Here is a 12103-nt window from a genome sequence, read left to right on the forward strand (position 1 = left end):
GCTCCGGCCATGGCCCATGGCAGCGCGGCGGTCATGCTGAAGTGCGTGGTGGTGGGGGACGGCGCCGTGGGCAAGACGTGCCTGCTGATGAGCTACGCCAACGACGCCTTCCCCGAGGAGTACGTGCCCACCGTCTTCGACCACTACGCAGGTGAGCGGGCAGGGGGCCCGGCCGCCGGCGGTGGCAGCCGCCCTCTCTCCCTCCCTTCCTCCATCCCCCGGCCTTACCCTGCCAGGGGGGGAGCGGGCTGTGTCGGCCGGGATTTGCCCCCCCCTTCACCCGCTGTGTTTCTTCCCCCTCGCAGTCAGCGTTACCGTCGGGGGCAAGCAGTACCTGCTGGGGCTGTACGACACCGCCGGCCAGGTGAGTGCCCAGCGCTGCCCGCGGCCCCCCCGGCCCCGGCCCGGCCCCTTCCCCGGCCCCGCGGCGCTCCCGGCGCTGAAGTTATTTGCAGGGCTGCGGTCCGGGCTGGGTGATTCAGAGGCGGGTTGGCGGGGGGCGGGGAGGGGGCGATTGATAAAAACCGGCTTTAAAAGAAAACCATCGATCCAACCCTTATTCCCGAGGGCGGGCAGGCAAGCGGAGACGGGCTTTATTTCTAACGGTGCGTGGCCGGCTCCCGGGGAGCCGCGGCCGGGGCGCCACGGCATCGCCCGGCCCAGACTGTGCCAGCGCTTGCAGGGCAGCGCTCCGGGCCGGGCATCGCCCCCGGTCAAACCCCCCGGAGTGCCGACCCTCTCGCCGGCCTTCGGCGGGGGAGATGTGCCTCGTTTAGCCCGGAGGGAACTTGCCGCCTCCAACGCGTCGGGTCGGATAGAGACCCAGACTGCCGCAGCTTGCCTTGTTTACGCTTTACAGCTCTTAAATAGCTAAAAAGAGTTGTTCAACTTAAAGGTGGAAAATAATAAAATGTAATTCTCAGCCACTGCCTTTCAGATAACCGGGGTTTCTTCTGCTATCCCAGACAATTCGAGTGATTCATTTGGTTAAGATTATTACAGCCTGTTGTGAAAGATGCTATGTCAGCATGTATCTTAAGTAACTTTAATGATGGATAAAATGCTTGATGTTTGGAGGGGTCACTGGCGTAGCGGCTACTAAAGGGCTCTATTATTCAAGTCACTTCTTGGTCAGCTTAACTTGCACGGCCCTGGCCGCGGGCCGAGCACGGTCTCCTGGGTTAAAGTACTCCTGGCTCTCTGGAGATGCCTTATTGGAAACAAAATAGTTTGTGGAGGGCCTGACCCCGGGAGGTGCAGGCGTCTCCCAAGGAGGCGCGGAGCATATACGGAAATGCTGCATGGGTTTTTGCGAAGTTGAGTATTCCTTGTATTAAAACTTCTTCTTGCAGTGTGAGCATGTGTTTTGGTCTCACATGACCTCAGTCATGCTTCCTTGTTGTAAAGAGCAACTAGTAAGATAATCTCACTGGACTCGCATAGGCTGAAGCCATATTTTTTAACCATGTTATTCCTATACTTAATTGAACAACTGCTACCTAAATTAGTGTACCTTTTTAGATCCGCATACAGCCTTAAGTAAGGGAAGCAGCATTTAACCGGTCTTTTATATCTTTGTTAGGCCTGAAATCAGTAATAAAATTAATTCCATGAGAATTGTAGGAAACAGTCCCATTTCCAGAAAGCTGATACCTGAAGGGTGAGACTCTTCCCAAAAAGACTGACTTCATGATTGTCATCTCACTGACGTAAACACAAACTAGTCAAATTTATGCCAACTAAGTGCATTTCTTACTACTGTCATAGTCCTGTTTTTCAGTAGTAATTGGGTTCAAAACACAGCTTGTAAAATATTGCTTAAGTAGGTTACAAAACGAGGATCTAGTGCTTGGGCAAATAAAGCATTTGGTTAATATGCAACTATTTTTCTATTTTTTTATAATGAGCATTGGAAAATGTGAAAGTGACCCTAGCGCTACTGTACATATGCATAGCTTGTTTGTGGATGCCATCTCAAACTGCTTGTGCTGGCTTGTTGCTGTTAATGGGAGCGTGCGTTGTTAGCTCTGTGTGTTTTTGTGGTATCCCACTCTGCCTGAATGTGCTGAGTACAAAACCAAGTGACCTTTGGCCTCCTCAAAAGCTAGTAGGGTAAACTGGCCAGTTTGGAGCAAACAGCAAGCAAAGGTATTCCTGTTATACTAAGAAAAACTTTTCAGTGTGAAATTGTATATCCAGATGTGTAAAAAGTTGAGGTAAGCTGGTTTTTTTTTCAAATTCTGAGAAGCTGAAATCTTAAGTTTGAATTACGGAGCAGTTTCTGATGTACCCAGGACCAGATCTTGCTGGCCTAATTCAGAGGAGCCTCAGCTCACGTAGAGTGTTTTAATGAGGCTACCTTTACAAATATATCTGGTCTTGGCAAAACTCCCCTTTTAGTCTGACCTGCGGTGCTAATAAAATCTTTACCATTATCCCCATCCCACTTCAGCATGTTTGGGGAACTGGTGGACATCTGGGGCTGCCCACGGGAGCCCCATCCCAACATCCAGCACAACTAAGGAGGGCAGTCTGTGTGAAGATGCCAGTCCAGCAATTTCATTCAGCTAAAAGCTGCTTCGTCAGAGAGTGTACTGACAAGCCCATCTTCCCAGAGCTATGAGATAACAGAAAGCTTACTTTAAAGCTTAAATATATGTAGCAAAGAGCAGAAAAGACATGAGTTGATGGTGCCTTCTCTGTGTTGAGGAAACAGCGTGCTGCATCTGGTACATGCCTGCTGCTTGCACAGACTTCTGTACGGCTCGGATTCTTTGCTGCTCAAAGTCAGGATTTCTGTGCCAGCATACATCAGTGTTTTTATTTCTAATTCTGTCACCCCCAAATAGTTTTGCTATAAAATAATGGCCTGATACGGTATCATTTTATCAAAACTTGGCAGGGCGTGATCACTGTGGTATCTAAGCAGTTCACAATCTTCAGTGTATGTATACTCCCAGCTCTGGACAGAGTACATAGGTAAAATCTACAGATGTCATTTCAGGGGGAAGAGGAGTGAGGGGGCAAACGGAGGTTCAGACAGTGACCTACTCCAAATCCATGCAGGAAGCCCATAGCAGAGCAAGGATTAAAGACCTTTTGATTTCTAGCTGGTGCACAGCAGGCTCATCGCCCTGAAATACTGACTTACCAGCCTGTGGGTCTCTCTAACTTGCATGGTTATGTATTTAGCAACTTGTGACAGACTTCTCTTTGGCAGAGAATTGCAAGCTTTTGAGTTCATGGCATCCAGTACTCATTTCTAGCTTGCTTCTTCACAACACACACAGGATCACGTGTAGTAAGTATACCGATGACATAATGCCTCATATCTTTGTGAGTTTAAAGTAGGTTGAGAATAAATCTATTAAAATCCCGTTTTTTTTGCAGGTTATAAATAGCAGGGAAAAATGCGACTAGCGGTTCACAAACTTCAGTGTATATGCAGACAGACCTTCCCCCCTTTGGGTGTGTGTGAGTTCAGGCAGGCTATTCTCTGGCTGAAAATACTGAGGCCCTGGTTCGGCAGAAAATAGCCAGTACAGCTGCTGGGCAGTGGAGGCTCTCAGAGCCCTTCTGGGTTTGCAGCTGTGGAGGCAGGCTCCCGTGCCAGGGAGGCGGGTGGGAATTCGGTGCCCGTGGTGTCCGAGAGTACATTCCTCCAGCAATTCCTCCCAGAGGTGGAGCCGGCAGCTCCTTTTAGCCTTGCTGCTGCACATAGCCGTGTGTTGAGACTGGGTGGGCTTGGAGTGGGTCCTGGTTTCCCCAGGAAGATGAGAATTGTGGCACCTACCTACAGCACCTGGGGCTGGGAGCATCAATGCACTGAAATTTAAATGTGAGGTGCTTGTGATACTGATGCTTGGATGCCTTTGGCTTTGCAGTAGCCTCTCTTGCTCTGGGAGACCAACAACTGCATGTCAGTACTGCTCTTCATTGAGCAGGGGTACGTGGCAAAATCAGCCTGGGAAGAGAACCGTGGCTTCATCAGGGGTCTGTTAACTTCACCGTGGTGGACTGCTTTTGAACTAGTGACAAGTGATGATCATTTTGATCTTCCATAATACCAAAAATAATACTGCCAACTCGTATGATATTAAAACTTTTGGAGGAATGTCTGTAAGCACTAACGAAGAGGTGTGCTGCATGTCCCCTTGCCACAGCCCAAATGATCGGGATAAGTGGGAGGACACACAGGAGTTACCTCTTGGGGATTTCGCTCCATATTGAAGGCTGCAGCTTAAAATGGCAGTTGGGGTCCGTCCTCCTCTCAGTCCCTTTTGCTGTGGGGTTTTCTTTCATGGTGTCCCTTTCCTCCAGTATGTGCTGACGACATACAGGTGGAAGCCTTGCTCTGCTCCTGTGTCTTTGGTGTGAAGGACTGTCAGGACCTGGAGGGAGGATGGGGGGATGCAGGAGCAGAGCCTGTGCTGCTCCTGCTGCCCCAGGAAGAGAAATGCTGAGGCATAGCATGGCTGGCTGGTGCAGGTTTGGCACCAAGCCAGCATCTGGGCAGTGCAGAGCAGGGTACAGAAGGAGCAGAGTGAATCTTACTATGGTGCAGTGCCTAATAATAACATTTATATCCCTCAGCATCACTTACTGTTGTGATACTAGCGTGGCCTGGTTGGACAAAGCTGAGGTGAACTGTGTTCCTTGGCTTGCCACTGTTATTTCTCTGCCTTAAAGGCCCTAATATGTGCAGGACAAGCTGTAGGTCTGATACAATAAAGCTGTCGGTGCCTTCTCAACTGTCACCAAAACAGTAGCCACAAAACATGCTAAGCACAAGAGCAGAGCAAGCTGCTTCTTGGTTTCTCTCAGCTCGGATACTGATGGCTACTCTGGTTGCAGCTGCAGCCATCTTAATTCAGATACACTGATTCTTTGGTTGTAACGGAGGCCCTGATGTTAAAAGCAATTTTATATTAAAGTTGGTTGGGCTGCTGAAGTGTGTAAAGCTAACTCGACTATTAGCAGTCATTAAGGCCAGATGTAAAAACAAATGGTTATAACTGTCAACGTGCCTGTGGGAAAGAGAAGGGTGGAGGTGTTGTTATTAAAATGGGTGGCCACCAAACTTGCGGTGGTTGCTATAAATAAAACAAGAAATAGCAGTAGTCTTTGTACTCCTTGCTGGCTGTTTGTCTCGGCTTTGGTAGGTAGCCCTGGTCTAGCAGGTACCACTTCAGTATCCTACCTAAAGGAGAGACAGCTGCTGATCATTTTGGCTGGTCTGTTGTGAAATAGAAATGTTCCTCCTCAGACCACATTACTCCTTCCGAGTTGTACCTACCGTGCAGCCGTAGCACCAAATGCCAGCCTGGAACATGCGAGCACGGTCTCACACAACGTAAAGCCTGCCACCCTTTACTGTAGAGTTGTAAACACCGAAAACTATAACGTGATTTTGGCAGATCTAAAAACAAAATGTTAGCAATTAACATCCTGTCCCCTTTCTGCTCCCCCCGCCCCGCGCTCCCCTCCTCCCGCATGTGTTTTCCCTCGCTCCCTTTACATTGTCCCAGCTGAGCTGGCAGCTGGCGCTGGGAAGCTGCGAGCTCGTGAGCTCACTCCCGGCCGGCATGCTGGCCTATGAATAGCTCAGCCTCCGCTGAAGCTGCTCCGTGCTTCAGGATGTTGCCAGCCACATAGATTTAACGGCTCTGCAGCAACAACTGGATGTATGCGGATAAAATAAACACGTGCCTAGATTCTCCCTTTGAAATTTAAGTTTTTCAATGCAAAAGAAGGAGGTGAAGTGCCTGAGCTTACAATCTCTATGTTGAGAGTTCTCTAGACAAGTGTTTAAGCACAGACAGGCTTTCCCTTTAAAAGGAAGGGGACTCGTACCTTCAGATTCGCTTTTAAAAATGGCTTTCCAACAATAATAATCCCAGTGCAAAGCTTACATTCAGATGCCTCATTGTGAGCCGTGACTCACCCTTTGAAAGCATCGTAGCTTTCCTAGAAAGATAGGTAAGTATTGTTATCGCCAGATGGGGAGTCTCAGGATGGGAGATGGTGCTCTGAGCTCCCAAAAGCATCCACTAAATATATGTTGGAAACTCAAGACAGTTATGTTTCATTTTCAGAGCATCAAAAGCCCCACGGCACTTCTAAATAGCGGCACTGAGTTATGTTAAAATCAAATGTAAGGGGCGTGCTTGAAAATGTAAATCCAGAACGTCTTTGCCAAATTAACAGTAAGTTAATGGCAGACCAAAGTAAAGAACCTAAAGCAAACCAAGTTTGAGAGGTTCTCTGAAACTTCCAATTTTTGATATGTTAAAAGCACATTTTTATGAAGACTACTGACCTAGAGAGACTCTTGGTAAACATTGATTATGTGGTCAAGTAAAAATCCCTTTTTCCTGGGTTAAGAGTCAGTAGATATTCTTTAGTTTGTGACAGAGTTCTGTCTGAATTTTACTCATTTATAATTTCTTCGAGGTACAGTGACATCTTTCAATGCTATCCAAACATTACCAGCTAAAAAGGCAACCCTGAATACAAGCAATAATTATTGCTCTTCCAGCACAATGTTATTGCATATCCTCTTACTTCCTGACTTCATTTTAAGATGGTGTGTGCACCTGCACTCATTTGAGTATCATATAATCTCCAGCTGTATTGCAGGAGGCAAGAGCGATGGAATGGGACAACTGGGTAAGGTGGCATGAGCTGGCAGAGTTCTTCCGATAGAAAACGTACAAGACCCTGGGAATTTTTGGCAGGTCCATAGTCAGACTTCTTGATTGAAATCTGTTTCCTTTGCAAAGAGCTCTTTATATGTTGGTAAATAAGAAAAGTATAAAAAAATGCATATTTTTCATTTATAGCCTAACTCCTGATTCAGCCTCCAAACTACATCTTAAAACAAACTAAATATAATTTAGACTAGAGTACTGCCTCCGTAGCGCAGACCTGCAATGCAAAAGGACTTACAATGTGTGTTAGGGTCTGATCCAAAGCTCTGTGTTAGCAGGCACCGCAGGCACCCTATTGCTGATTTCAGTAAGCTTTGTTCCAGTTCCTTTATTGAGAACACATGGACAAAGTGGACGTAAAACTTACTTCAGCAATACCAAGGTTTTGTCAGTCCCAGGTATTCAAAATGATGAGTCAGCTATTCCTATCTGCAGACACCACTACCTAGAAAACCTAGGAAATCAAAATGATTTGAGACTTTTTCTTTTGCCCTTTGCTGGATGTGGGTTTTCTTTAAGCCTTTGGGCTTCAAGTATTCAAGTTTTCTCTGTATCTGTGGGGTACTAGAAATTTATCTTTCATTTAAAGGTGAAAAGGATGTGATTTTTCTTTATATAATCATGAGACTCCAGGAACCTGGGCTTTAAGAAATAATATAAAGCACACTGATTCCAAATCCTGCAGTTTTATTGTGAATTATAAAAACCAACATTACTAAAATGGATGCTTTGGGACAGAGCTTCAGGACTTTTTTTTAAACCTCCAAATTAGCAGTTACATTTCTAACAAAACTCCCCCTCCTCTAATGAGAAAAAATGCAAAATGAGGGCAGAGAGGAGGGGAACTATTATCTTTTTACTGCTCTGTTCTGTGGTTTTATAAGCAGTCTGTTGGTTTGGGTTGGTGACTGGATGATTTATGTTAAGAAAAATGTGTCTGAGCGCTACATGGCACTTTCAGCAGTTCTGAAGAGGTTGTGTCATTTGACACATTAGCGGCTACTGTCCTCAGTGTGTTTTAATCCTGCTCTGTGCTGCATCCATGTTGTGGCACGTGTGCAATAATTCTTTGCGATGGCTGGCACTCGCTGGTGTGTTTATAAAAATGCAGGTGGCAGCATTATTCTGCAGAGCAAAGGAACATCTGTCAGCATCCTAGGTGAGCTTATTGCTTCAGATGAATAAAACACAGACTGAAAGTGCCTCAGGCAGCTTGAGCTCTAAATTAGATGTAGCCGTGAATGCTAAAAGATCATCTGTAGGACTTACTGCTAGTTTCTTGTTGGTCTGATTTCCAGTTGGGATGCAGTGGCGGAGTCAATAAGGGATGGATGCCGGGCGTGACCTGGGCTGCATCTTTAGTTACTACCAACAGATAGCCCAGCCACGGGCAGTGAGATGGCTTACATATTCCTCACTTAAGAAAGAAAAACCGTAGGCAGTTTTTCAACTGCCGTAACATTTACCGCGTTCTTCAGTGGAAGCTGTTAGCCCTGACAAATTGGGACTTGACATAAAATGAGGTGCAGAAGACTCTTAGGAACTCCTTTAATTCCAGAAACTCTTTCACCGTGATGTGTTTATTCAATGTGCACATGGTGGCACCAGTACTCTGGCACTTCGTCTTCTGAGAAGTTGCGTGATGGGAATTAATCTTGAGGAGTCAGTGCGAAGGCTTAGTCTTCTATCTTACAAAGCTGTTGCTCAACACTGGACTGAAGAACGGGCTTTTGGGGTTTATTTGTAAAAAGTGAAAGGGAATGGGACACCTAACTGATCAGTCTTTCTTGCCTCGGCAGGATTTGTATAGTTAGTAAATGAAAAGACATGTCTGATATGATATGGATAACTATATTAAACCATCTCTATTCCATAGTCTGTTTTCCCTGTGAGAACAGATTTATTGATTGTCATATTCTTCTGTAAAAAAGTGAAAGAACCCATCTTTCCAAAGAGCAGGTTCTGCAGAGGGTCTGACCAGATCCCCTGTGCCAGGGGGAATTTTATTTTTTCCTTTGATTGCCCATATCTGAAAGAATGGAAAATCCTGATTGTTCATGGCTGCAGTCACCAAAACTAGGGTGAATTCCTTTCCTGGAGAAAGTGGAAATCCCGTGTGGGAAGAGTGCTGTTCATGAGGTCACTGATGGTGAGAAGGGAACCGGCGCAGGAACGTACCGCAGCCTTGTGATTTCTCATGGGTAAGGAGGGAAAGGGCTTGTCCGTGGCAGTTACTCTGCCACTTCTTAGGAGCTCCATAGTGGATAAGCAACTAGCGTAAGGTGTTTAGGTGAAACTGTGCTTGCCGATACTGCTTGCAGTCAGTTGAATCCATGTTGTGTTGTTACAGACGCCAAAATAAGAAGTCTTACAGAGAAAATTCAGGGACTTCCACTTTTAGAAAACCACGAAGAAGCCAGCAAGTTGAAGTTCCTGTGGTGATGGAGAGGAGAGAGGGAGTGTTCTGTTGAGACTGTCTAGGAAAATAGTGTAGCATCACCACATGGCAAGATGTAGGATTTGGACAGTATTTAATCCCACATTAAGACTCGGATCAATTCTGATCACTTAAAGGCAATTTTGTGTATAATTAAAGGAATATTCTGTCCTTCTTGTCTCTAATGCTCTAAAATCCATCTTACTAGGTTCCATCTTCCAGCTAGTTATTTCTCTCTATACAGAAAAGCTTTTCAGACATGTAGGCAGCTGCACAGTCTCAAATATACCAGAAGGAAAGTTTTGTCAAAAAAAAAAAATCGTAATTCACAAACCCTGGGCTTTTTCAATGTATAATTCATACCTCCTTTGAATAGTCCTCCTCACAGGAATTTAGAGATGGATTTAGATCAGCTTACTTCATTTTTAGAATACAATGGAAGAGCACTTACCCTGCATTCTTGCAGCCTTTTCTATAAATTAAAAATAGATGCTGGGCCCAAATCAGCAGCTTTTTGCATTCCCTGGGAAACCTGTGTGAACGAGCCGCAACAGGACAATTCTGCTTTCTTTAGCAATGCAAGCTCTATCCCCAGAAGCCTGTGAAGAGACAGAGGAACTGTAGCACACTTTTCTCCTGCAGCCGGGGAATAATCACCACATCTTGTTTTGCGTGTTCAGAAGCTAGTGCCTACAGATGTAGGCAACTGAAGAATCAAACGTAGTGATCAGTGTAACAGGGCTTGGGTTGCGGAATTGGGCAAGCAGACATTTTACGGCAATGCTGTGTCAGTCCAAATTGCAGCTTGCCAAATGGCCCTGCATTAGTGGTGCCTTGTGAGTGGCAGTGCCAGGAAGCCAGCGTCCTGGGGACGCTCCACCCTCCTTCCTTGCAAAGGGTTGCAGCGTTACACAGCCCAGACTGAAAAAATTCGGAGAGTTTTTTTAGCCAGGGAAGCAATTTGTGCTTGGCATGGGGCAGTACAGACCACTTCCCTCGCTCTCCTCCCCCACCCAAGCATCTGGTAGAATCAGAAACCACAGGGTGATTCAGCGGGGTGAAGTCTGTTTCCTGGTGTGCTTCTGGAGGAGGCAGTTGCTCTTGGAGGCTTTGCCTGGTGCTTATGGCAAAGCTGCAGATCAGCCTTTAATTCCAAATAATCTGGGGGAGATGGCGGGATGTGTCCACTGGGGTAGCTATGAGCTGTTACTAAGTCCCTGGGGCACATGTTAGATACAAGAGTCGTTATGGTTCACTCGTTATGTTTCCCGAAATATTACAGGGGGCCTTCTGAAACGGAAATTTATTTTCAGGGAGGAAAACTATGAAAAATGCAGTCTTGAAGGATAGCTTTGAAATGCACTTCAAAAATTAAAGCATGGCAATTCATTTTGAGAGAGGACTTTAGACTGTTGTTACCAAGCCCTACTATGAAATGGGTTAAAACTTGGACTTTTAGCTGGGATTCTGCACCGCAGAAACCGGCTAGTTACGTACATGTGCCTCACTGAGACCCTCTGAGCAGCAGTAGTGATTACCCTTCACTGCATGAAGGTTGGATTCCTCTAGCAACTCTGCCTGATGTCTATTTTTGGCTTCCCCTCTAAAAACAGATGGTTGGGAGTGAGAACCTCCTCTTACGATTGCTGTTGTAAGCTGTGAAAGCAACAGATGGTTGCTAACACAGAGATCACAAACCTAGAGTTGTTGAGCTCCAGTTTTTCTTCCAGTGGTGTAAGCTTTATTTTGTTCCCTCCCATTCACTTTATACCTTCTCAGAATAGAAAAGAAACAGGCTTATCCTTTTGTTTATAAGAATACGTCAGTATGATATAACTGGAGATGTATCATTAAAATTTCATTCCTAAGCTGCAAAACACATAAAATCATTAACTGCTTTGGTTCCATCAGAGTACAAAACACCGGGCCTGGATTAAAACATAAGCATGACACACCTTGCTCAGGGCCCCTGCCACAATGTTAAAGACATACCAGAATTTGGTTTCTCCTTGTTGCTTAAAGACGCTAGCCCCCGTATTTGCAAGGAAAAAAAATCAAACAAACAGATCTAGGTTAACATCTTCTTTGCTACCTGTGACAGCAGATCTGAGAGTTACGAATTTCCCCAAAGGTCTTGGTCAAGGCTTGGGAAGGTATTGACTGCAAAGGTGACTCCTCTAATTGCCTTTCATCTCTCCAAATTGGATAGAGAGACCCTAATACCATTCCAGAGGAGAAAGAAGCCTGTGGTCTCACATTACTGAGACGGGGGTAAGGACCTCTGTCCCCATCACTTTAACTTGGGCAGGGAAGAGCGTGATACCATAAAACAGGGGAGCTACAGGGGCTCTAGTACTATGGGATCTCAGTATGCCTGCACCTCTTCAGTTTTCTAATAAATACAAGGAAATAATGCTTTTTGTGGGTCAGGAAGGTTGTCCAGAAATTATTAGACTTCACTTTGTCTTAGCTTATTTTTTTAAAAATACCCCACTGCACATAAGCTATGTACATCAAAGGCTTTTGGAGTGCTTTGCAAAGACTAATGCATCATTAAGCTAGCAAACCCCTACAGATGGGAAGATGCAAGTAGAGACAGGATAATAATTTGCTCAGGGCTACATATTGTGTCAGTGGCAGAGTTAGGAATACAGTTTGTGTGTTTTTAACTATGTCTCTCAGCTGATATCCATGGAATCGGGCAAAAGTATTAGTTCAAAATCAATTGTACAACTTGAAATACGGCACTGCATTCTGCTTTTAGTCTGAGCAAACCCTTGAAATGAAGAATATAATGCTGCAGAATTGCAATACTATTCTTCAGTCTGCATACAAAAAGTTCCTCAAGACCTCTGTTGTTGAGCAGGTAAATGTCAGGAAGAGAAATAGCCAGATTTTGGACATGTTAAAACAAATCCACCTGAACATCTAAAATACAGTGAAAATCAGTGATTCA

At 45.4% G+C, this 12103-nt stretch overlaps 1 protein-coding gene across 2 annotated transcripts in view; it reads left to right on the forward strand.

Moving 5' to 3' along the window:
- The window catches only part of RHOQ (ras homolog family member Q), a 24979-nt gene continuing 12876 nt past the window's right edge, over positions 1–12103 (forward strand). The window contains exons 1-2 of one of the 2 annotated variants that reach the window (XM_050893906.1): positions 1–151; positions 306–364. In XM_050893906.1, coding sequence (XP_050749863.1) covers positions 10–151; positions 306–364 — 201 coding nt within the window. In that variant the 5' untranslated portion in view covers positions 1–9. The remainder of the gene's footprint in view (positions 152–305; positions 365–12103) is intronic. The other variant, XM_050893904.1, reaches the window with a different exon arrangement.

This window comes from Gymnogyps californianus, chromosome 3, assembly GCF_018139145.2.
Source record: "Gymnogyps californianus isolate 813 chromosome 3, ASM1813914v2, whole genome shotgun sequence".
NCBI lineage: Eukaryota > Metazoa > Chordata > Aves > Accipitriformes > Cathartidae > Gymnogyps > Gymnogyps californianus.